Source organism: Leopardus geoffroyi, chromosome A3, assembly GCF_018350155.1.
Source record: "Leopardus geoffroyi isolate Oge1 chromosome A3, O.geoffroyi_Oge1_pat1.0, whole genome shotgun sequence".
Taxonomy (NCBI): Eukaryota; Metazoa; Chordata; class Mammalia; order Carnivora; family Felidae; genus Leopardus; species Leopardus geoffroyi.
In genome coordinates, this window is record NC_059336.1 from 60,151,891 (window position 1) to 60,177,661 (window position 25,771).

Sequence of the window (25,771 nt, forward strand, 5' to 3'; positions counted from 1 at the left end):
TACTTTTTTTCTTTTTGAAATTAGCAAAAGTATGTATGTTGATACTAAAGGGAAAGAGTGTGTGAATTAAACAGAAATTCTTTTAATCCAAATCTTTTAAAAGATGGATACTCTAGTCATTTTGTTGAATTACTAATTAATTTAATATTATAAAATATAAGCTTTTTAAGCATTGAGAAACTTAAATATTAAAATAGATGATATATGTCTGTGTTTTTTAAAAGTTATGAGAGTGTCCTGTTCAAGAGGAAGACTACGCATAAGCACCTCTTCCCCTTTCTTTAGAATCCCCATTTAACTAACCAAAAGCTATAGTAATGGAAATAAATCCATAATAGCACTGAGAACATGAGGGGATGCAATCAACAAACCAGAAGTTCTGTTGAGTTTCTGGAAAACAGAAGCAGAAGGGACCATACTGTTTGATCATCCTGGCAGGGAAGATCATGACCCAGAAAAAGAAAGAAAGGAAAATGATGGAAAAAACAGGAACAAGTTCTAATAGTGGTGGGAACTATCCTAGGGAGCTCTAGGAGAGACTCCATATTGCCACTTATTCCCAAGAAAGAATAGATAGGCATGGATTGTGAGCAAGATAGGAAGACCTGGGTCATTCTTCTACCAATTACCTCAACCCCCATCCTAACTGTTTTCTTATACAGAGCATCCAGTCTGGTTTTTCTCCCCCAAAAATCCAAAAGACAAAAAAAATTAGTTACATTTACTAAGAAAATGAAGAGCTGACCCGAAGTTCCACTTAACGACTGGAACTTTAATAAGAGAGAAGCAGAACAGATTCTGAGATGACACCAGACCTTAAAAATAGACGTGTATGGTTGGCAAAAGAAGAGTCAAGTTTGCTGAAGATGGAAACAAAAAATACTAATACTCAGACTGAAGTACTTCCTACTTTTGTTGGAGTGTAGGGTTAGGGCTCCCAGCTTGCCTGAGGCCTCTCTTCTGAACCCTAAATAAAGGCTTTGAGTCACCAAACCCTATCCACTTACAAAGAGCTCTAAATCAGCCCTTCCCTCCAAGGCAAAGGAGTGTTAGGAAAAGAGATCAGTGTACCAGTACAGGAAATTCACACCATTTACCTTCATTAACCAACCCATTTTCATTCAAAAATGTGAATATATAACCAAGGAGCATCAAAGAGAAGGAATGGCCCTAAGGGAATCAATATATTAATTCAAAGAACAGAAGAAAAAAATTGCAAGTATCATTACAGCCTTCAGAAAAAAAATTGAAATTATTTGTATTAAATATAAAGGGAACAGAATGGCATGAAAAAGAAGTCATTAGAGAATAAACGAGCACTTGAGAATTTAAATATGGCCAATAAAACTTAAAAAATTAATATAAATACCTGAAGTCTGGAATCTAGAATGTAAGGTTGAAAACATTTTCTTTTTCTGGATATTAAGCAAAAGACAGAAGGAAATACAAAAGAAGGTAAGATACATGGAAGATCAATCAGGGAGGAAAGGTCAAAATCCAACTAATAGGGATACCAGAAAGAGAAAAGAAAGAAAATGGAAAAGAAGAAGAAGAATAAAAATAGAATTCTAAAAGAAATGAAAAACTCACTATCAAAACAACTCATAAACAAGAAAATAAGAGACTATAAACAAAAGCAATGAAAAACAGATGGCAGAGAATTAGACCTGCAAAGACTTGAGAGATTGGAATTACCAAGCCCAAAATACAAAACAAGAGTGCTTACTTTAATTTCAAGAAATAAAAGAGAAGATTGAAAATGTGGTAAAGAAAGAGAAGATTTGAAGACATACTAATCAGAACCTCTATAATTGAGAAAATAAAAATAGAAAATAAGAATTCCTTAGGCTTAACAGCAGACGATTGGACATCATTGAAGAAAAAAGTAATGAATTGCAAAATTGGACTTAAGCAATTATCTAGAATGCAGCCTAGAGAAATGGAAGTTAAGAAACATGAGGGACAGGGGCACCCAGGTGGTTCAGTTGGCTGAGTGTCTGACTTGGTTTTGGCTCAAGTCATGATCCAAGGGTCGTGGGATTGAGCCACATGTCAGGCTCTGCACTGAGTGTGGAGCCTGCTTAAGATTCTCTGTCTTCCTTTGCCCCTGTCCCCAGCTCTTGCACTTTCTCTGTCCTCCCCCTTGCCCCTGCTGCCAAAAAAAAAAGTAAAAGAAAAGAACATAAGGGATAAAGTGAGAGGTCTAATGTATATTCAACTAGAATTCCAGAAGGAGCTAAGGGAACAGAGTAAATATTAAAGGAGAAAGCGGCTGAAAATTTTCCAGAATTGGAAGACACTACCACACAGATTGAAAGAACTCAATGAATATTAAACAGGATAAATAAAAAGAGGTCCACACTAGACATATTATAGTTAAACTGAAAATCACAAAGATAAAAAAAAATCTTAAAATACCCTTTAATATCTTCAGAAAAGCAACAATTAGACTTCCAGTTGACTTCTCAATGGTAGCAATAGGATCCAGCAGGCAGCAAATTTATAACTTCACTTTTGTGTATGTGGAAAACGACAAGTTGATTCTCAAATGTATGTGATATAACAAAGGACTAAGAATAGCTCAGACACTCCTGAAGAACAAGGTTGGAGCCTGGCCTTACTAGTATTAAAAATAAGTACATATTTTTTAGCTAAGTAATGAAGATAGTAATAGACAAATTGATCAATGAAACAGAAGACCCAGAAACAGATCCACAAATGTGTGAAAACTAGATTTATTACAGGGCTGATAATGTAGACCAATGGAGAAAGAATGGGCTTCTTAATAAATAGTACCAGAATAATTGATTATCTATAGGGATAAAAAATGAAATTAATATACCACACCATATACAAAAACTTTTCCAGGTATTTTTTAAAGACCTAAATGTTAGGGGCGCCTGGGTGGCGCAGTCGGTTAAGCGTCCGACTTCAGCCAGGTCACGATCTCGCGGTCCGTGAGTTCGAGCCCCGCGTCGGGCTCTGGGCTGATGGCTCAGAGCCTGGAGCCTGTTTCCGATTCTGTGTCTCCCTCTCTCTCTGCCCCTCCCCCGTTCATGCTCTGTCTCTCTCTGTCCCAAAAATAAATAAACGTTGAAAAAAAAAAAAATTTAAAAAAAAAAGACCTAAATGTTAATATTAAAATTCTGTACTTTCGAAAGATAATATAGAACATCTTTATGATATATTTATTAAAATAAAAAAGATATCAAATAAAGGAAAATGTTGATAAATTCATGTACATTAATATTGAGAACTTATAATCATCCAAAGATACCAGAAAAGGAGTAAAAAGACTCCCACTGGGAGAAATTATTTAAGGAGAGTCTCTGTGTGTGCATGTATATATGTGACAGGAGATTTGTATCAAGAAAATAGTTATTTTCTTCTATGAATTAAAAAAAAGAATACTACAAAAAATTTTTAAGAGTTTAAAGAGAATGTCACAGAGAGCAAGCACAATATATCTCCTCATTGGTACTCAGATATGCAAACACCACAATGAAATTACATTTTACATTATTATGTTAGAAAAACCTTTTAAATCTTAACTATAAGTTAATTTGGAAACCAGTTTAAGATTCTCCAGTAAAGTTAAGAATATGTAAGCCCCACGTCTCAGAACTCCTAACACATGCACAAAGAAGGAGGTTCATGAATGTGTGTAATGACATCATTCTAATGAAGAAAACTTAAATGTCCATCAAGAGTCAAATGAGTAAGGAAATGATGGTAGATTCTTATAAGGGGTTGCTGCACCACAGTGAGAATGATCAACACTACAATACATCATGATGGCTGACTCTCAAAATCATAATGTTGAGTGACAGAAGGAAGTATCAGAAGAATGCATACAGTATGATTCCATTTATATAAAATTTAAAATCAGAAAAAACTGAAGAATATTTTATTTGCTAATGAATGCATGGATGGTAAAAGCTATTAAGAAAAGAAAAGGAATGATTAACACAAGATTCCATTTCCAGATAGCTGGTGGGGATGGCAGAAATAGGAGGTTTCTGGGTTATTTCTTGGTAATACCCACTTCCTGGCCTGGAAGATGTTTTCAAAGTTAACTCATTTTAATTTTTTAAAACTTCATGTGTACACTTTCATATACATATACATTTTATGTACATTAAATGCATACTCTATTGAACATTTTTTAAAGGAAAAGTATAGCCTTTACTTGAGACAGATTAACATGTGGCATGACGAAATGTAAGAATGGGAATACATTTGACTGAAATGCCAGGAACACTTGCCTTCATTTGGGTTTATGACATTCCTTTCTGTACACATCCAGTCTTAACTTCTTGGTTCTTTAGTGACTAATATTTAATCATTATAATATTATAAATCCTATTATTCATTGGTTTGTAATTTTTCTAATTGGCCTATAGACAATTCCAAAAATTAAATTATTAATTAAATTAATATTAATGAGGGTGACTCATTAATAATTACTGAACAGAATATAAATATTTTAAATCTTGGCTATGTAGAAGGAAACGTATAGCTGTGCAGAGTTGTGTACAGTGGAGAGAGGGAAGGCAGGAGGGAAGAATAGATGAATGAATTTCCACATTTCACATAGTATACAGGAAAAGATACTGTCAGTAGTTGATTAATCAAGGTTAAACTTAAGGTTATAAATACCCAGTAGAGGCACTAAAAGTAATAATAGACTAGTAAGAATTGTAAGCAGAGATGGTAGTATATTAAGTACCTTAAGTCTCATCTTTGATAACAGAAATCGTTACACAGTCTAAAGTCATTACATCTAGAAACAAGTATATCACTGAGCATAGTGGTTGAAGGGCTAACATAACTAAAAACAAAAGCTAGCAAAGTCAACACTGCAAACATGGATTCCTTTCATCTTAAAGAAAAGTCATAGGGTTGCCTGGGTGGCTCAGGTCCTGATCTCATGGTTCTTGGGTTGGAGCCCCATGTCAGACTCTGCACTACCAGCATGGAGATTCTTGGGATTCTTGCTCTCTCCTCTCTCTCTGCCCCTCCCCTGCTCGAGCTTTCTCCCTCTCTCTCAAAATAAATAAAATAAACTTCAAAAAAAAAAAAAAAAGAAAAGTTATAGTATAGCAACTTCCCTCTGCAGCAGAATACAGCTTAACGCAGGTGTATTTTTATTCCCTTTCAACAGTCTGTAGTCCACCTTGTAGCACTGTTGATGGAGAGTGCATACTCCAGGAGTGCAGTCATGTTCTGTGTTTAAAGAGCATGAATTAGGTATTATTTATCTTTATGCTTGCTAGAGTGCCCAGCATTTAAGTCCTCAGTGCATTTATTGGATTAAAAGTGTAGCTACTGTCTTTTTTTTTTTACGTGGCCTATTGGGGCCATCAAGCTGTTTCATACCTCAAACTGTATATTCATCTCAGTGGTGAGTGTACCTTTCTCCTCTTCCTCCACTACTGTGACAGGGATTCTGTATTCATGACAGGTCATGAGACAGAAGACCTATATGAAGCATGTAGTATATGTTTAAGTACTGTGGAAGGCTCAAGTAGACAAATATGGAGCATCAAACTGAAAGTATGCATATAATATACGTATATACATACCTATGTGTTTACATGTGTATGTAGATATATATATCCTATGGCTCATTTTTTGTGCCCTCTTCCTCTCTGTAATTATATTTCCACATGCAAAATAACCACACTGCTCCTGAGCCGTTCTTTTATGTCCAGTTTCTTAATGATCAATACAGAGACCAGTGTGGTATCTATCATGAAAACAGCTGAAATAACCAGGGTGACCCCAAAAAGTCTTCTTTGGTGGCTGCAGGGAAACATCTGAGCATCCAACTAAGAATTTTTTTGTCAAGAGTTTTCTCTTGCAAGAGTATGCATTTATTATTTTCCCTTGGGTCCTGAAAAAGAGACTATGATTCTTAATGGCTTATGTACATAAACATTCTGAAGTTAACTTCAGAAATTGCATCACCTAAAATTTCAAGATGTTGAGAATTTTATGTCTTATTCTTTGTGAATGACAAACACAGCTTTAATCCCTGTCTCCATTCTGAGCTTACTTTTCCCCCAGAAAGATTAATTCATTTTCAGCACCAAAGTCAGAGAACACTCTCTCTAGGACCATCTGTAAATGCCCTGTTTGGCCCCATTGTATCCTTCCTATTCTGTTTTTCCCTGTTGCCACAACATAAGTGCTGCTAAGAGCAGAGATCATCAGCTGCAGCTTTGTCCCTGAGCTGATCCAGCCCACAATTCCTGCAGCCCCCAGATCCCATGTGCACTAAGGCCTGTACCCTATCAGCCTGCAGTTTATCTGACAGCATTGTTGCTCAAGGTAAAACATACTTATTCAAACATCCAAATAATTGTCTCTGTTTATATTATTGACTTTCTGGGTTTTTGACAGAAGTTGTTTAGCAATGTTTACTATTGCCTGCTGCTCCTGAACCTGCTGTTTTACATTCTTGATTAAGATTTTATGTGGGGTTATTACCAGTGGCTATAAACTCAGGAAAGTAACCAATTTTCCCAAATTAAAGGGGAAAATATATCAATATGTTTCAGAAATTAAACCTCCATTTAGTTCTGTCTTACATAATGCAGGTGTTACAGCTCTTATTTTGGCATTCTGGCAGGAAGCATGGTTACTTAGTGGAAAAGTGATCCTGGAAAGAACTAAATTAGGTTATTTTCCAGCACTAGAACCAGTTGATGAGGACTTACATGTCTCCTATATAAGTACACCACAGACTGGCCTGGAAGACAAAAATATAGTATCAAACTATGAGCTTGAAAGCAAGTTTGTTTATTTGCTGCCTCTACTTTTATTTCAAAATGGATTCCTTTGTACTGGGGCTTTGTCTAATCAGTGTTTGTTATCAAGGCACCTAAATCAATTTTGTGGCTTTTTAACAAAGTGACTGTCCCTCATGGTTTTTCTGGCACTGTGTAGACGTATCAACAGAGTTATATCTGAGATAGATGTGTGAACTATATATGTAACTGTGCCTTTTTTCCCTCACAACTCTTTAATTTTCTATTAAAAAAAAAAAGGAGAAATTGTAAAGTTTCCTTTTTTTAAGTTTATTTTGAGAGAGAGAGAAAACCGGTGGGCAGGGTTGGGGGGTGGGGGGGTTGCGGGACAGAGAATGGACAGAGGATCCAAAGCAGGCTCTGTGCTGACGGTACAGAGCCCAACACAGGGCTTGAACTCATGAACCGTGAGATCATGACTTGAGCCAAAGTCAGACACCTAGCTGACTGAGCCACCCAGGATCCCCTGTAAAATTTACTTTTGAGTTCAGTTTGGGTGATATCTTTGGAATGTGTTCATCATGAAAATAAGTTAAACATAATTACATCATGTTAATCATGTAATCATTCCTGAGACTAGGTGACCACAAGCCAGTGTCACCTGCTGACAAGGGGAGGCTCATCTAGTGCCATTGGCCTGAGGTTCTACAAGATGTTTAGGCCTGACTTGAAAGGGCAAAGCAAAAGCAAGTGGCCGCCATCAAGCCCATTTCTTACAACCCACAACCTTTTCTAGGCTTTACTCAACTGTTAGCACCACACAATCATCATAACTCTAGCCGACTCACACTTGCAAGTCATGACCCTCCCCCTTCCTTCCCCTAGCCTCAAGGAAATAAAAAGAAGCACCTTACAAAGTAAGGATGCATGGTTCAAACCCTCAATGGCCAAGGATCGAAGAATTATGTCTATTGCTAGAAGAATTTGCCATTTAAAACTACTAAAAGTGAACTGGTTCCAGACTCCCTTAATTAAAGCCTATTAAGTGTTTGATGACCACAAACCACAGAAACATTTCTTTAGCTAGACTTTCAAATGGCCTGGAAGGATTTCTGGTTTATACCTTATTCTGCATTAATTCAGGGGTTCCCAAAAGCTGCTGCCAGGACTTTCAGTGGGTATACATCTTGGGGATCTTGTAATCTATCAGTGTTCTGTACTGTTCTCTCCTTCACCTTCTTATGGAACCTGACCTGCTTGTATTAGCAAAAGGGATCAAAGGTCAAAATGCCTTGCATGTTAGAATGCTAATGGAGTTTATTTCCTTAAATTGTCTGTAAAATGAAATGGAAGGAAACAGGTTCCATCTGTAAGATATTCATCTTTTGGCAGGGTCTCCACTCTGAACCTCTGGTTGTTTGCAAACAGCTCCTAGTACCTACTCACAGATCCATGCCTGGGCAATTGTAATACATAGAAGAAATTACTTGACAATCCGGTTCTCAGACAATAAAAAGATGTTTTAAAAGCCTCCTGCTGCACATTTTGAAAGATTTTTAATAGGAGCATTGAAATATATTTAATCTCTCTTAAATCTTAAAGACCGTAACACTCACATGTTGACATTTTTTGTCTGCTTCCTTTTTAAGAGAAAGGTGATGCTGAGCCAGAGAGTCCTGACAATGGCACATCGAATACATCGTAAGTCTTTTTCCTGTTTCTATCCAGATAATATGTCTGTAGTATGAAACAGTGCAAATATCACGTAAGAGTAATAATAATAATGGAAGGAAGCCTGTGGTTCTCTTTCTCATGATGATGTCTTTCAATGCTTTTGGGTGCGGACACATTTTGAGGTCTTTCTTATGCTTTAGCACAGTAAGAGTAATCTTAAAAATGTAAATACTCCTCCTGATAAAATAGAAATGTAGTAAGATTTCAGGGTGTGTGTCATTGGGGGGAAAGGAGACAAACCCTTTAGAATTTGGCTGGAGATTTTCAGCCCTGTCCTAAATAACTGTGTGACTTTTCACATATACTGGGAGGTATTCTGTCGTACACACGATGAAGTACCAATGTCATTTTAAAAGCCTGCCATCTCCAACCTCACCTTGGAATTGTGTGAAAAATACAATGATGAATATCTCTGGAATCTCAAATTTGTCATGTTTTTGAATTTACAAACGCAATTTTAAAAACATAAGAAAAGGCACTTAGAAAGCATGTGTTCCTCACTCTCTATTTTTTGTCTTTTTCCTCTCAGTACTCAAAGAATCCAAATGTATTTTTAATGATTAATTTGATACCAACTTTATATCCCAAAGTTTAAATAAAATAATTCACGAGCTAGCAAATTACTTTAGCTTCACAGGAATCAGTCACAGGTTGGCTCCTTAAGAATCTTTATTTTTATTACTCTGAGGGGCAAGATAAGTTTTCTTATTATGAGACAGCTTTGTGAATTTATCTATGTGTGAGCCAGTGCTCATATTGCTCAGCATCTAAAATGCTATTCATTAGATACCACACCTCGTGATACAATATTATTGAATGTCTTATTTTGTCCAAGATCTGTTTCTCATTCTAGGAAGATCCTTTGGTGTGTATCAGAGGGCTATATATTTCACAAAGGATATAATTACACGTTTGTCTTTCTTAAAATATTGTCCTAAAAATTCTAAATAGTTCTACTGTCATGATTTCTGATGATATAATGAATGTGACTAGTCTTAAAGTGGTTCAAATAGTACTAATTTTTAAATTTTTGTGCTGCAAAATATAATGGGAAAAGGGTTTTAATGCCATCTGGAGGCATTCTAGAGAACTGAAAAGGGTAGAATCATTTCAAAATTTGGTTCTTTTGAGTAACATTTGAAACTGGATAAGAATCAATATACTAGACTATAAGCTGTTTGGGAATAAAGTTCTATAATTTTATAAAAATGCGTATTATTGTAGAAACAACAATTTTTCAAATTCTCATTAACAAAATCGTTTTAAAGACAAAGGAACATACAAAGTATGCCAGAAGAACTGCCAACATCCCACATTTAATTTTACAAATTTTAAAATCACATTTAATACACATCCTAGTTTTGTTAATGCAGTTTGATGTGCCATTAGTTCTTCTTCTCTTATGCTTTCTAAAAAGCCTATTCTCTAAAAAAAAATGGTTTCCTTATGTTAGTTTCTTATTAAAATAAATATGTTGTTTGAGGAATTCTTTTAAACCCTCTGGAGATGCCAGAATGGTAAAAACTTGAAGTATCATCCCACATTCATCATCTACCTCACTCTGCCTCTTGAACTAGAAGTAGCAAAATAAAGTCTTAGGTTGAAAGGGTTTTTCTTTAAAAAGTGGAGAATTCTGAACTTGAACCCTCTAACTACTTCTCTCATAATTTGGCAAGAGGAAGAACATATTATGAACAAAGAGCAATGACTCAGGATGCCTGAGATTTGTGTAGCATTTTATATTTTCTGTGCAGTACCTTATTTGAGCTTTACTTAGGTAGACGGGTTGGGCAGGAGCAATATCCTTATTTTATAATACAAGGAATCTAGGATCAGGAAAGTCATTTGAATTAAGTTAAAAAAATTAAGACACAGATCAGTTATTTTGCTTTTTTGCCCATTTACCAAACTGAGGGGTGAGTAGATCAAAGGAGACAAAGGAAAGCCTTGAGTCAGAATCAAGTTGAAAAACTGTGATCAGATTCTTTGTTAAGTGGTAAGTGTATTAGTTTGCTAAGGCTGCCATAACACAGTACCGCAAACTGGATTCCTTAAACAACAGAAATTTGTTGTCTCATAGTTCTGCAGGCTGGAAGTCTAAGATCAGTCAGTAGGATTGGTTTCTTCTGTGAAGGAGGGATCTGCTGTCCCAGCCTTTGTTTTACAGATGGCCATATTCCCCCTGTGTTTCTTCACATAATCTTCCTTCTGTGTATGTCTCTGATCCAAATTTCTCCTTTTTATAAAAATACCAGTTATATTGGATTAGGGCCCACCCTAATGGTTTCGTGTTTACTTTATTACCCCTATATAGACCCTGTCTCCATATAAGGTTACACTATGAAGTATTGGAGTCCAGGACTTCAACATAAGGATTTTGTGGGGAAACAGTTCAACCCATAACATTAAGGCTCAGAACAACCAGAAGGATACAGAAGTCAGGTCAGGAGAATGGGGAATGTATAGATGCCAGGATATTAAGTAAGGTGTAAGAACCCAAGTAAAACAGACCAGCAGTGATGAGTTCCTTTGTTGCTGAAGGGGTGAAGAAGCAAAGCAAAGTATAGATAACGTACACACAAAAACATGGGGAAAGATACCTCTTTAACATCCGTGGTTTAATGGGACAAACTCAGCTTCGGTAATGCTTATACATTCATCTGTCTGTATAATTCAATGACCCTGTAATGAAGCTATTATATGAGTTTAAATTATAGCATTTAATTGGGAGTGTCCCGACAGGGAGCTCATTTCCTAAAGAAGCATCTTTCCTCCTCAGCCTCTTTTAAAGCAAGAGATCAGCATTATTTACAATGGCCAAGACATGGAAACAAACCAAGTGATCACTAATGGATGAACTGATAAAGAAAATGTGATGTACATACACACACACACACACATATACACACACAATATAATATTATTCCTTCATAAAAAATGAAGGAAATCCTGCCATTTTCAACAACAGGGATGGACCTTGAAGGCATTACGCCAAGCGAAATAAGTCAGACAAAGACAAATGCCATATGATCTCAGTATATATGCGGAATCCTAAAAAAAAAAAAAAACAAAAAAAAAAAAAACAGATTTGTGGTTGCCAGAGATAGGAACCAGGGGAGTGAGGGATGAGCAAAATAGGGGAAGGTGGTTAAAACATACAAATTTCCAGTTGTAAAATAAGTCCTGGGGATACAGTGTACACCTTGACGACTATAGTTGATAGTACTCTATTGTATATTTGAAAGTTGCTAAAAGAATAGTTCTTAGAAGTTCTCAAACCAAGAAAAAAAATTATAACTATGTGTGGTTGTGGATGTTAACTAGACATTGTGGTAATCATTTCACAGTATATACATATAGTTGACCCCTGAACAACATAGGTTTGTAATGCACAGATCTGCTTATATGTGGGGTTTTTTTCAATAAATACAGTACTGTAAATGTAATTTTTCTTCCTTATGACTTTCCCAATAACATTTTCTTTTTTCTAGCTTACTTTATTGTACTAATACAGTATATAAATCATATAACATACAATATATATGTTACTTGACTATTTATGCTATCAGTAAGGCTTCCAATCACCAGTACACTATTAGTTAAGTTTTGGGGGAGTCAAAAGTTATACATGGATTTTTGACTGCCTGTGGGTTGGGGCATCAACCACATTTTTCAAGGGTCAACGGTATGTCAAATCATTATGCTGTATACCTTAAACTAATACATGAATGAATAAAAGCAGGAGATTAATCATAAGTTTTAGATAGTCATTGCTTGGTAGGACAGAATAGTCTGGATAATACATGAGGATTCCCTCAGGATGTATTATTTAATGATCCTATGAGTATTCATAAAGATGAAAGGTATAATTTATTCTTAACACACACACACACACCATAAGTTAAAATTTCTGTGAGAGAAATTTATGTCAATAAATTATGTCAATAATTGGGGCACCTTGGTGGCTCAGTTAGTTAAGCATTTGACTTTGGCTCAGATCATGATCTCACAGTTGGTGGGTTTGAGCCCCGCATCAGGCTCTGTGTTGGCAGCTCAGAGCCTGGAGCCTGCTTCAGATTCTGTCTCCCTCTCTGCCCCTCCCCTGCTCATGCTCTGTCTCTGTCTCTCTCTCAAAAATGAATAAACATTTTAAAATTTTAAGTTATATCAGTAATAGAAGAGATTATATTGGATTACCTCTCCTGTGGATAACTGTTATAAACTCCGGACAAAATATTTTTTCAACTATTTGAAGGTATTATTATATGCTGACTAAAAGAAGGCAGATAATGTTGGAAATTTGTTCCTTGAAAGAAGGAAATTGGACTGAGTGAATTGAACTGGGTGAGATCTGCATTTATACAGCTTCTCCCTGAGGGTTCTTTCAATCCACAAAGAGCAACTAGAATTCAAGGAGAAAGCCACAGTCATATTTGCTTGAAGTGTCAGAAAATGGAGTTCAGGGCTGCCAGAGTAGATGGGCTTTAAGGGAGGAAGTTCCAAAAAGCAAAGAACCATATAAAATAGAGCTTCACTTCTTTATATAAATTCCTCTCAATCCTTGGATGACCCCTAAACTGCATATATGTGGGGGAGATGCCAGTGAGCCCAGTGGAAAACAATAACTAGAAAGCTGAAAAACTGAGCAGAGATTTCAACTGCTGCCTAATGCCTACAACTACTGCCTGTAGAATTTGGAATTTGAATCCCATCCAATTATAAGAGCTTGGTAAACACCTTGAGGTTTTTTTCAAAACCTCAGAGGGGCTATGCCTTAATAAAGGACTAATCCTAAAACTAAAGACAAAACCAAAATGTCTTATAACAAAATGTAACACTAAGTACCCACAAGTTTCAGGTGATCAGCTAAGAATTTGAGAGAACAAAAAAAGTCTACGTTATTTAAAGGAAGAAAACAGACTCTAAAATCTCTATAATATATCATGACAACGTTCATTAACCAAAAATTAAAGGATATGTGAAGAAATAGGAAAATGTGATCCATAATCAAGAGAAAATGTTGTCTGTTGTAGACCTTGAGATGACCTAGATGTTGGAATTTTCAGATAAGAACTTTCAAGCATCTGTTATAATATGTTCAAGGACATAAAGGAAAAAAACATTTTCATAATGACCGAAAGAAGGGAAATGGAAGCAATAAAGGGAAATGGAAGCAATAAAGAAAGACCAAATGAAAATTCTGGAACTGAAAAGAACAATGTTTGAAATGAAAATTTCACTAGATAGCCAATAAGAATTATCCAATATGAAAAACAATGAGAACAAAGATTTAAAAGCAATGAACAGAGCCTCAATGCATTATGGGACAATATCAGGTAGTCTAATATACATGTACTTGGAGTCCCAGAAGGAAAGGGCAGAGAAAAGAGATCAGGAAAATATATGAAAAAATAATAACTGAATGCTTCCTAAACTGGGTAAAAAAATTAACTTACAAATACAGGAAGTTCAGCTAACCCTAAGAAGGATAAGTACACATAAAACCACATCTTGAAACATAATCATACAATTCCTAAAAGCTAAAGATGAAGAGAAACTCTTGAAAGTTGCCAAGGAAAAATGACATATTATGTGCAGGGAAACAGTGTATAACTAACTGAAGGATTCCCATTAGAAACTTCAGAGGCTAGAATATAGGGCAAAAACATCTTTAAAGTGCCAAAAAAGGGGCACCTGGGTGGCTCAGTCGGTTGAGCGTCCGACTTCGGCTCAGGTCACGATCTCACGGTCCGTGAGTTCGAGCCCCGCGTCGGGCTCTGGGCTGATGGCTCAGAGCCTGGAGCCTGTTTCCGATTCTGTGTCTCCCTCTCTCTCTGCCCCTCCCCCGTTCATGCTCTGTCTCTCTCTGTCTCAAAAATAAATAAATGTTAAAAAAAAAAATTTTAAAGTGCCGAAAAAGAAAACCAAAAAGATAAATAACTGTCAAGCCATAATTCTAAATCTAGCAAAAATATCCTTCAAAACAGAAGGTGAAATAAAGACTCTTGGATGCACAAATTCAGAGAGGAATTCATTCCATTAGGCCTGTGCCACAAATGATGAAGGAAATTTGTCAGGCTGAGAGGTAATAAAATCAGATGGAAACTCAAACCTATAAGAAGGAAGTATATACAGGAGAAAATAAATATATATGTAAATATAAAAGATTATTTACTGTAAAAAATAAAATACTGTTTTGTGGGAGTTATGATGTTTAGTTGACTGTTGAACAATGCAGGGGTTGGGGCACTAACCCCTCATGCATCAAAAATCCACATATAACTTTTGATTCCCCAGACTTAAGTACTAATACCTGCTGTTGACTGCAAGTCTTACGATGACATAGTTAACACATATTTTTATCTGTGTAATATACTGTATTCTTACAATAAAGTTAGCTAGAGAAAAAATTATGGTTAGAAAAATCATAAAGAAGAGAAAATATATTTACAGTATTTATTTTAAAAATCTCATATAAGTGGCTCTGTTCAGTTCAAACCCTTGTTGTTCAAGGGTCAACTGTATATAGATGTAAAATAAATGACAAAAATCACACAAAGAATAAGAAAATACTAATGGAATTGCATGACTACAAGATTCTTACATTTTATGTGAATTAGTGTAATATTATATCTAAGTTTGGTGATAAGGATGCATAGTATAATACCTATAAAAAACACTAAAAACAAATACTTCCAAAAAAGCATAGCTAAAATTAAGTCATTGGAGGAATTTTTTAAAAATACCAAAATCTTTGGTTAATACAGTATATGAGAGGAAAGAAAGAATGGAAAGAAAAAACAGAAGGTGTCAATATAAAAGAAATAGGAAAATAGTAAACCTAATCCCAGCTGTATCAATTAATTGCATTAAATGTAAAATAGACTAAAAACTCCAGTTAAAGGGCAAAGACTGTCAAACTGGCATAAAATCAAGGCTTTCTGCTGTCTCTGAGATACACAATTTAAATCTAAAAACACACTTCATTTGGGATGCCTGGGTGGTTCAGTCAGTTGAGCATCTGACTGTTGATTTTGGCTCAGGTCATGATCCCAGGGTAATGGGATTGAGCCCCACATCAGGCTCCACATTGAGCATGGAGCCTGCCTAAGATTCTCTCTCTCTCTTCCTCTGCCTCTCTCTCTCTCTCTCTCTCTCTCTCTCTCTCTCTCTCAAAACAAAACACAAATAGTTTGAAGCCAGACGATGGAAAAGATAGATTATATCAAAGTAAGCGTAAGATAGCCAGTGCGACACCATTAATATTGCCAGGTAGACCTTTAGACAGAGTTTTATAGGACATGTAAAGGACATTTCATCATGCTAAAAAGGTCAGTTAACAAGAAAACATAATCATAACTATGTATGTATTTACTAACAGATCTTTAAAGTATATACAATAATAGTTATAGGTTTTTAACATCCCTTTCTTCAGTAATCAGAAAAATTAAACAAAATATTAGCAAATATATAGAATATTTGGGCATATTAACCACTTTGACCTAATTGACATTTATAGAATACTACACCCAACAAGTGCAAGTTACAGAATCTTATCAAGTACCCACAAAGCACTCACCAAGACAGACCTTATTGAGAGCAATAAAAGAAATACCAATAAATTCCATAGGATTAGAATCTTAGAGTATGTTTTATGATCACAGTATGAAATGGCAAAGAAATAATCTAGGTATTTGAAAGTTAAATAATATTTCTAAAAGTCTTTGAGTTAAAGAATAAATCATAAGGGAAATTAGAAAGTAATTTTAACTGAATGAAAATGAAAGTACAATTTATGAAAATTATAGGATTCACTAAAACAATAAACACACCAAAAAAGTTCACAGCTTCACATGCTTATATTTTAAAAAGAACAGCGTTGAACATCAATAACTTATGTTTCCACTTTCAGGAGCTAGAAAAAGAAGCATAAATTAAACCCAAGATAATTGTAAAGGTGTGCATAATAAATAGGAATAGAAGTTAACAAATAATAGAAAATTAATGAAGCCAAAATTGAGTTCTTTTAAAAGATTAATAAAATTAACAAACACTAATGATAATAATTAAGAAAAAAAGAGTGAAAACACAAATTACCAACATCAGCAATGAGAAGAAGGGACATGAACACATATCCTGTAGAAATCTTAACAATAGTAACAATATTCTGAACTATTTCTAGCCAATCGATTTGACATTTTAGATGAAATAGTCAATTTCCTTAGCCACTCTGTAGAACAGTATGGAAATCCCTCAAAACACTAAAAACAGAACTACCCTATGATCCAGCAATTGCACTATTAGATATTTATTCAAAGTATACAAAAATATACATCTGAAGGGGCACATCACCCCAATGTTTATAGTAGTATTGTCAACAATAGCCAAATTACGGAGAGAGTCCAAGTGTCCATCAACTGATGAATTGATAAAGATTGGTATGTATATACAATGGAATATTACTCAGCCATCAAGAAAGAAATCTTGCCATTTGCAACAATGTGAATGGAGCTAGACTGTATTATGTTAAGCAAAATAACAAAGAAGGACAAATACCATACGATTTCACTCATGTGGAATTTAAAAAACAAAACAGATGAACATATGAAAAGTGGGGAAGAGAAGAGAGGGAAATAAATCACAAGAGACTCTTAATGATAGAGAACAAACTGTGGGTTGACGGAGGGAAGTGGGTGGGGATGGGTTAGATGGGTGATGGGTACTAAGGATAGCACTTGTGATTAGCACTGGGTGTTGTATGTAAGTGATGAATCACTGAATTCTACTCCTGAAACCAATATTGTACCATATGTTAACTAAAATTTAAATTAAAAAAAAAAGAAATAGTCCATTTCCTTGAAAATACACAATACCATAGCTGCCACAAGAAGATTTAGAAAATCTGAATGCCACTATGACTAATTTAAAAACTGAATTCATAATGAAAACTTTTCCACAAAGCAGACTCCTCCAGGGCTAGATCGTTTCATAGGTAAATTCTCTCAAAACTTTAAATCATGCCAATGAAATACCAACAAATAAACTGCCAGTCTTACAGAAACTCCTTCAGAAGGTAGGGGAAGAAAAACTACACAGTTATTATATAAAGCCACTATAACCCTGATACCAACATCTGACATAAACCTTATAAGAAAAGAAAATAATAATCCAGTATCCCTCATAAACATTCCAAAATTCCTTTTAAAATATTAGCATATATAATCCAGTGATATATGAGAAAATATGATTAACTATGACTAAGTGGGTCATAGTTAAGTGGGGTTTATCACAGGCATGCATGGTTGGTTTAACAGAAAAATTAATTAATGTATTTTACCATATCAATAGAATAAAGGAGAAAAATCATATATGATCCTCTAAATAGATGGAGATAAACCATTTGGCATAATTAACACCCATTTATGATTTTTTTAATCTCAGCAAACTAGGACTGGAAGGGAACTTAATCTAATAAAGGGCATATACAATAAAAAAAACCTACCACTATCATATTTAATGAGGAAACACCAAACTCTTTCCTCCTAAGATCAGAAACATAGCAATGATGTCTGTGCTTATCACCTCTATTCAACATTGTACTGGAAGTTCTAGTCAGTACAATAAGGCAAGAAAAGGAAATAACAGACATAAAGATTGAAAAGAATGATTGTTGATACAGAAAATCCTCAGAAATCTAATAAACAACTAATAAAATCAATGAACGAATTTGGCAAGGTCAGTATACAAAACTCAGTTGTGTTTTTACTTATTAGCAGTAAGCAATTAGAAAATGAAATTTTAAAAGGAATTTCATTTACAATGACAAAATAAATCATAAATTTAGCAAAAGACACGAGGCCTGTACACTGAAAACTATAAAACATCGATGAGGGAAATTTAAGACCTAAATAAATGGACAGATGTTCATGAATTGGAAGATTTGATTATGTTAACATGTCAGTTCTTTTCATATTGTTCTATAGATTCAACACAATCTTGATCAAAAGGCTAGCAGGACACTTTTCTAGAAAATGACAAGTTGACTCTAAATTTTTATAAAAAAGCAAAGGACCTAAGTAGCCAAAACCGTCTTGAAGAACAAGGTTGAAGGCCTTATAGTTCGTGATTTCACGACTTAAAAGCTGAAGTAATTTAATGTAATGTGGCATTGACATGAAGACAGACAAATCAATAGAGCAAAATACAGTCTAGAAGTAGACCCATACCTATATGGTCTATTGATTTTTTACAGAATCACCAAGCAGTTCAGTGGGAAAAGCCAAATACTTTCTTTTTTTTTTTTTTTTCCAACGTTTTTATTTATTTTTGGGACAGAGAGAGACAGAGCATGAATGAGGGAGGGGCAGAGAGAGAAGGAGACACAGAATCGGAAACAGGCTCCAGGCTCTGAGCCATCAGCCCAGAGCCTGACGCGGGGCTCGAACTCACGGACCGCGAGATCGTGACCTGGCTGAAGTCGGACGCTTAACCAACTGCGCCACCCAGGCGTCCCAAAGCCAAATACTTTCAACAAACACTATTGGAGCAACTGCTGGGGAAAAAGTATGAATCTCACACCATATAAAATTGAGATGGATCATAAACTTCAATATAAAGGCTGAAGCTATAAAGCTTCTAGAGCAAAACATAGGAGAGTATCTTCACATGCTGGGATAGGCAAAGATGTCTCACAGAGGTCACAAAAAACATATGATATAAAAGAAAATCCTGATGAACTGGACTTCATAAAAATTAAAAATATATTCTCATCAAAATGACAAGGCAAGGCACAAATTGGGAGAAAATATTTGCAATACATATATCTGACAAATAATTTGTATCCAGAATATATAAGGAACTCCAACAATTCAATAACAAAATGATAAGGAAACAGATGTTTTAAATGGGCAACCTCCTCGAACAGACAAAAGAAGATACACAGATGGCTAATAAGCAGCTAAAAGATGCATTTCATTTTAATGACTTAAAACATGTCATTTCAATAACACTCATCTTCAGGGAAATACAAATTAAAGCCACAATGAGATACCACTACACAACTGCTAGAATGGCTAAAATTTAAAAGACTGATAACACCAAATAGTGGCAAAGATATGGAGCAGTTGGAAGTCTCATGCATTGCTGGTGGAAAAGTAAAATGGCATAATCATTTTTGAAAACCATGTGGCTATTTCTTATACACATTTATTGCATGACCCAGCAATTAAACACATACTTATTGTATGACCCAGCAATTCTATTTGTTTGTAGGCATTCATGCAGGAAAAATGGAAAACATGTATTCTTTAAAATATTTGTACATTTTAGTGGCTTTATTCATGGTAGTCAAAAACTGGAAACAACCCAAATATCCATCAGCTGGTGAATGGATAAATAATTGTGGTATATTCACACAATTGAGTACTTCTAATCAAAAGTCAACAAACTTCCCAACTGGATCTGTAGATTCAATGTAATCCCAATCAAAATTTTGTGGTATCAACAAAGTTAGCAAGTTATTTTGTGGGTATCAACAAACTGATCCTAATGTTTATATGGAGAGGCAGAAGACCCAGAAGAGCCAATGCAGGAGGAGAACAAAGTTGGAGGACTTAAACTGCCCACTCCAAGACTTACTATAAAGCTACAGTAATCAAGACAGTGTGGTATTGGCAAAAGAAGAGAGAAATAGATCAATGGAACAACATAGACCCACGTAAATATAGTCAACTGATCTTTGACAAAGGAGCAAAGACAGTACAATGGAGCAAAGTCTTTTCAACAAATGGTGCTGGAACAGCTGGATATCCACATAGAAAAAAGTGAATCTAGACAGCCCCTCACAAAATTTAACTCTAAATGGGTTACAGGCCTAAATATAAACCACAAAACTATAAAACTCCTAGAAGGTAATATAGGAGAAAACCTAGATGACCTTGGGTATGGTGACAATTTTTTAGATACACCACCAAAGGCACAATCCATTAAAGCAATAATTGATAAACTGGACTTCATTGAAATTAAAAATGCCTGGTCCCTGAAAAACAATATGAAAAGAATGAGAAGATGAGAATAAGAAGACAAGTCAATGTCAAGTGGATAAGACTGGGAGAAAATGCTTATAAAAGACACATCTGATAAAGGACTGGTACCCAAAATATATAAAGAATTTTTAAACTCAACAATAAGAAAACAACCCAATTTAAAAATGGGCCAGGGATGCCTGGGTGGCTCAGTCGGTTGAATGTCTGACTCTTGATGTCAGCTCAGGTCATAATCTTACAGTTGTGAGATCAATCGTGTCAGGCTTCAGGCTGAGTATGGAGCCTGCTTGGGATTCTCTCTCTCTTTGTGTCTGCCTCTCTCTCTCTGAAAATAAGTAAATAAATATTTTTTTAAATGGGCCATAAAAAGATGAAAGATGAAAACATGCTCTTACACCATATGTCATCAGGGAAATACAAATTAAAACAATGAGATACCACTATTAGAATAGCCCAAACCCAGAACACTAACCAGACCAGATGCTGGTAGGGATATGGAGTAATAAGAACTCCCATTCATTGCTGGTGGTTGTTATAAGGGGCTGGGGAATGACTGGAAGGGGTCATGATGAAACTTCTGAAGTAGTGGAAAGGTTCTATATCTTAATTTGGGCTGTGTAACAAGGATATACAGTTATCAAAACTCCAATGAATTTTACACTTAAGTTCTGTGCATTTCACTGTCTATAAATTTTACCCCAATTATTAAACAAATAGCAAAATTAATTTTACAGAAAGGATGAATTTGTGTGACAGGTTTTCTACCTGATGATAGTAATAATTGACTTATTTTGAGCTTTTACCTTGACCAGATACTCGTCTTAACACTTTACATGCTTTATCGCCTCTAATTTTTAGCAAAAATCCAATAACACCCTCTTTAGGCAAATTGAGGTTTCTGCTTTATGTAGCATAAAGTGGCAAAGCCAGGATTTAAACCCAAAATTCAGACCCTATAAGCCAAGCTCCTAACCATTGTCCCATTCTGCTGCTGTCTGAGAGCTCTTCTGAAGTTTCTCTGGAGACAATAACCAAGCCAGGAAGAGCAAGCAATTAAGGTAGTGCCTACAGAGGAAGAGTAGACTGAGACCCTGCCAGATTGTCATCTCTACTAGAAGAGTTCTAGGAATCACAAGCAAGGGGAGATTCCCAAGATATTATGAAGGCCACAGTTTGGCAGGGTCACTGTGCTTGCTTAATCCAGACTTGCCAACCCCTGACAAATATACTCTCAAATGAGAGGCCAATAGCATAGGCTTGTAAAAGAATCCTTAGACAGGACCCTTCTACATTTGTAGATGACCCTCATTGGACAAAGCATCTATAATGTTAAAGACTACATGAAGATTTGAAATTACCTTTATAAATTAAAGAAATGGGATCAAATACTAAGTCTTCACCTCCTAGGAGAAAAAAAATAAACAAATGAAGCAGAAAGAGAATGAATGGCCCATCAGGTGTGCACATGGTACAGTAAAAGACTTGGAAATTATTATCTTGAATTAGAGTGACTCATGCAATGTTCTTTCTCCAAAGTTAGTGCAGTAGTTGAAATTAATATATAGAAAGTGCCAATTACCTAGTAAGCATCCAATAAACAGCTATTATTGCAATCATTACAGGATTCATGACTTAAAAAAGATGGAAAACAACCCTGTCTCAGCAGGTGGTAATGATCAGGGCTCAGTTAGAATTTTAATCTTTCCTTAAAAAAGGTGGGGGGGGGGGACTAAGAAAGGGTTAAGGGTGATTAAAAAAAAGTTTCAAAAGGTCTTCTAATGGAGCTGAGGTGGTGCAGTCTACTGTCAGTCAGTCTATTCCAGAGATGTTAACCAGAATGAGCTCTTCTCCAAAGCCTTTGGATAATAGGACCATATGCAAGGAGTGCATGACTTTACCTCTCCCCTGTGAAGAATGTATGGCCTGAAGGAGGCTAAAGAAATCACCACTGACTTCTGTTTTTAAATGTTTTGGGAGATGTGACTGTTATTGATTGGTAGAACAAAGTGGTCCTAGATGATGTCCAAGATCCTTTCCAGGTATATAATGTCCAACACTGTGAGTCATTCATAAAGATGAAAGGTAAAATATGCTCATATCAATAAAAAATATTTGCCTTTGTCAGTTCAGGTTGCTATAACAAACTACCATAGACTGGGTGATTTATAAACAATGAAAATTTAATTCTCACCATTCTGGAGGCCAGGATCAAGGTGCTGGCAGATCCAGCATGTGGTGAGGGCCCACTTCCTGGTTTGCAGATGGCCATCTTCTTGCTGTGTCCTCACATGGAGGAGAGCAGAGAGATAGAGGAAGCAAGATTTGTTATATTCCTTCTTATGAGGGCATAAATTCTAATTACCTCCCAAAGGCCCTCCTCATACCATCACTTGGGGGTTAGAATTTCAACATACAAATTTTGGAGGGACATAAACTGTCCATGACCATATTCATTAAAAATTTCTTAAATTTGGAGGAAAATATGCAGAGAAACAATTATATGCCAAACACAAGGAAATCTATCATTTATACATGTGCATTTAATAATAAGGTTATACAAACTGATCGCTATAATAGGTTCTGGAAGTTGAGAGATCAAAGTTGATTTGAGAACTGTTACTGATAGATGGGGTTTTTTGGTGTGTGTGTGTGTGTGTGTGTGTGTGTGTGTGTGTGTGTGTGTTTAAGAGAAGTTTGAAACCTTCCTGATATTTATTTTGGCCATAGCAATCCATGTCCAAAATAATGAACTGTGACTGTTCTTTTAGTCTATGGGGTGCCTGTCCCCAGAGACTTCCTTTCTGTATCTGTTTAAGTAATTTGCCAGGATTCTGTCTGCTGAGAAAATGAGAAACCTAGTGTACAGCCTTTGCTAGAAAAAAATTGGCCAGATTGTGTTTCTTCAAGTCTCAAACACTAAGAATAAAAAATATAATAGGAAGAACCTTCAAGGTTCCTTGGGTGCCCTCATTATGTAGATGATCACACTAGGCTGAAGGCCTTCACAAGGTATGGTTTATTCAATAAAGAAGGAAAACCTTGACCCAACACTCAGATACCAATAAGTCCGAGGCTGGACAGCCCTGTTAAAGGAGAAGAGATGTTGTGTATATCAATTTTACCTGAGGGAGAAACTAGACATTGTTGTCATATTCGTTGTATTCTCAGATTAAAACTCCAAATGAACCCAAGAATGCAAGTTGGAAATTATGCCATCACAGAACAAGATTGCAAACTTTATTTTTTATGTTCTTACACCAGACTGGAAGGCCTCTGGTCCCAGATGTTACAAAAGAGAATTCTTCAGAACAACTAGAGGATGTGTTCCCTGACCCCTGCTTGGTTCCCCAGAGATTCACGCTTTCTTTTTCTTTCACGTTCAGGTCCCATCCAAATGCACCTGTGATAAAATACACATAACATAAAATTTACCATCTTAACCATTTTTAAGTGTACAATTTAGTAGCATTAAGTGTATTCACATCATTGTTTGACTGTCACCACCATCTATCCACAGAACTCTTTTGATCTTCCCAAATGGAAGCTCTGCTGATACACTGAATTGATAAATTGCCATAGCCAGTAACTCCCATTTCTCCCTCCCCTGGTCCCTGGCAATCACCACTCCACTTTCTGTTTCTATAAATGTGACTACTCTAGAGATCTCATGTAAGTAGAATCATATAGTATTTGTCCTTTTGTGTCTGGTTTTTTTCACTTAGCATGTCTTCAAGTTTCATCCAGATTGTAGCCTGTGTCAGACTTTCCTTCCTTTTTAAGAAGGAATTTCTTTCCTTTTCATGCCTAACTGATATTCCACTGTGTGTGTGTGTGTGTGTGTGTGTGTGTGTGTATACATGTATATATATATAAAATGAAATAATATTCCATGGTGTGTATATACATAATGAAGTAATATTCCATGGTATGTATATACATAATGAAGTAATATTCCATGGTGTGTATATATATTTTGTGTTTCCATTCATCCATCAGTGGACACCTAGGTTGCTTCTGCTTTTTAGCTGTTGTGAATAATGCCAATTATGAAGAGGAGTATACAAATACTGCTTCAGATTCCTGCTTTTGATTATTTGGGGTGTGTACTCACTTCATACTTTTTGAACATAACCTACACAGTCAGAAGTACATTTTACATCATATCCTATGAAAGTGTATATACTGAAAGAAAGATATCACAAAACATTACCCACGACTACTCTGACATCTTCAATTCTTATTTAATATTTTAAAGTACAAGTCAAACCACACAAATTCACCTTTGTCAGCCAACGCTCATAACACAATATAGGTTACCGACCAACTAATGAGATAGTCTGTGCCCAAGGAGTGAGGAAGGAGAAGGAAGTAACATACACTGGCCCTGCCGTATTTCTAGCCCCTGCTCAGTCACCTTATGTAAACAGCCTCCACAGACTTCCCCATCGCCTCGAAAGGGAGTCCTTCCTTCCTCATTTTACAGATGAGGAAACTGAGACTGAAAGACTGTAAGAGGCCATCCAAAGATTTATATCCATTGAGTCTTCCCACTCAGCTCTGCTGCAGGCTTTCTCTCTGACCCCACTACCAGAATGTGACTAGTTTATACCCTGCAGTATTCCCCTCAGACAACCTGTAAGCATTCCCAGAGGGCCAAGGAAAGCTTGAACTCAAAGGCCTGACAACTCAGAAAATGTTAGGACCCGTTCATAGGCTCAAGAGGGTAGATAGTTGGAGTGTACAATATGTGAGAAGGGAAAGTTTTTCAGTGACCCCTGATCAGATCATATAAGCAACCGCTTCCTTCACTTAATAATTAAGGTGAATGCAGTTTCTGGAAGGGAGTTTGGCACCTCTGCAATGAGCTCTTACAGTCCACAGAGACGTTAATTAATAAACTTTAGGTACTCTGTATTCACTGTGGTGTTAGCAGATGGCATCGTTTTTCTGAGGAGTTACTTGGGCCATGGGAGAGTGTGGTAAATCAATAAATATTACCATATGTATTGATTGCAGTGGGTAATCAATAAATATTGCCTGGTATTAACAGACTGATTATGCTTCCTCCAAATGTTTTCTTTTATAGAGCTTCTGCATACTCTTATGCTGAAATTTTGCCCAGCCTCTAGAACATAATACTTACGCGATACAAAATTGTTAGTATGCATCAGTGAATGAATGCAGAGTAACTCAAAGGATGGTTGGAATACATTTGCTGTGCATTTTCTATATCTTCGTTCA

At 35.9% G+C, this 25,771-nt stretch overlaps 1 protein-coding gene across 1 annotated transcript in view; it reads left to right on the forward strand.

Annotated features, from left to right (window-relative positions):
* AFF3 (AF4/FMR2 family member 3) overlaps positions 1 to 25,771 on the forward strand; it is a 533,714-nt gene that overhangs the window by 349,215 nt on the left and 158,728 nt on the right. Inside the window, 1 exon segment of the mRNA XM_045445721.1 lies at positions 8,402 to 8,453. Coding sequence (XP_045301677.1) covers positions 8,402 to 8,453 — 52 coding nt within the window.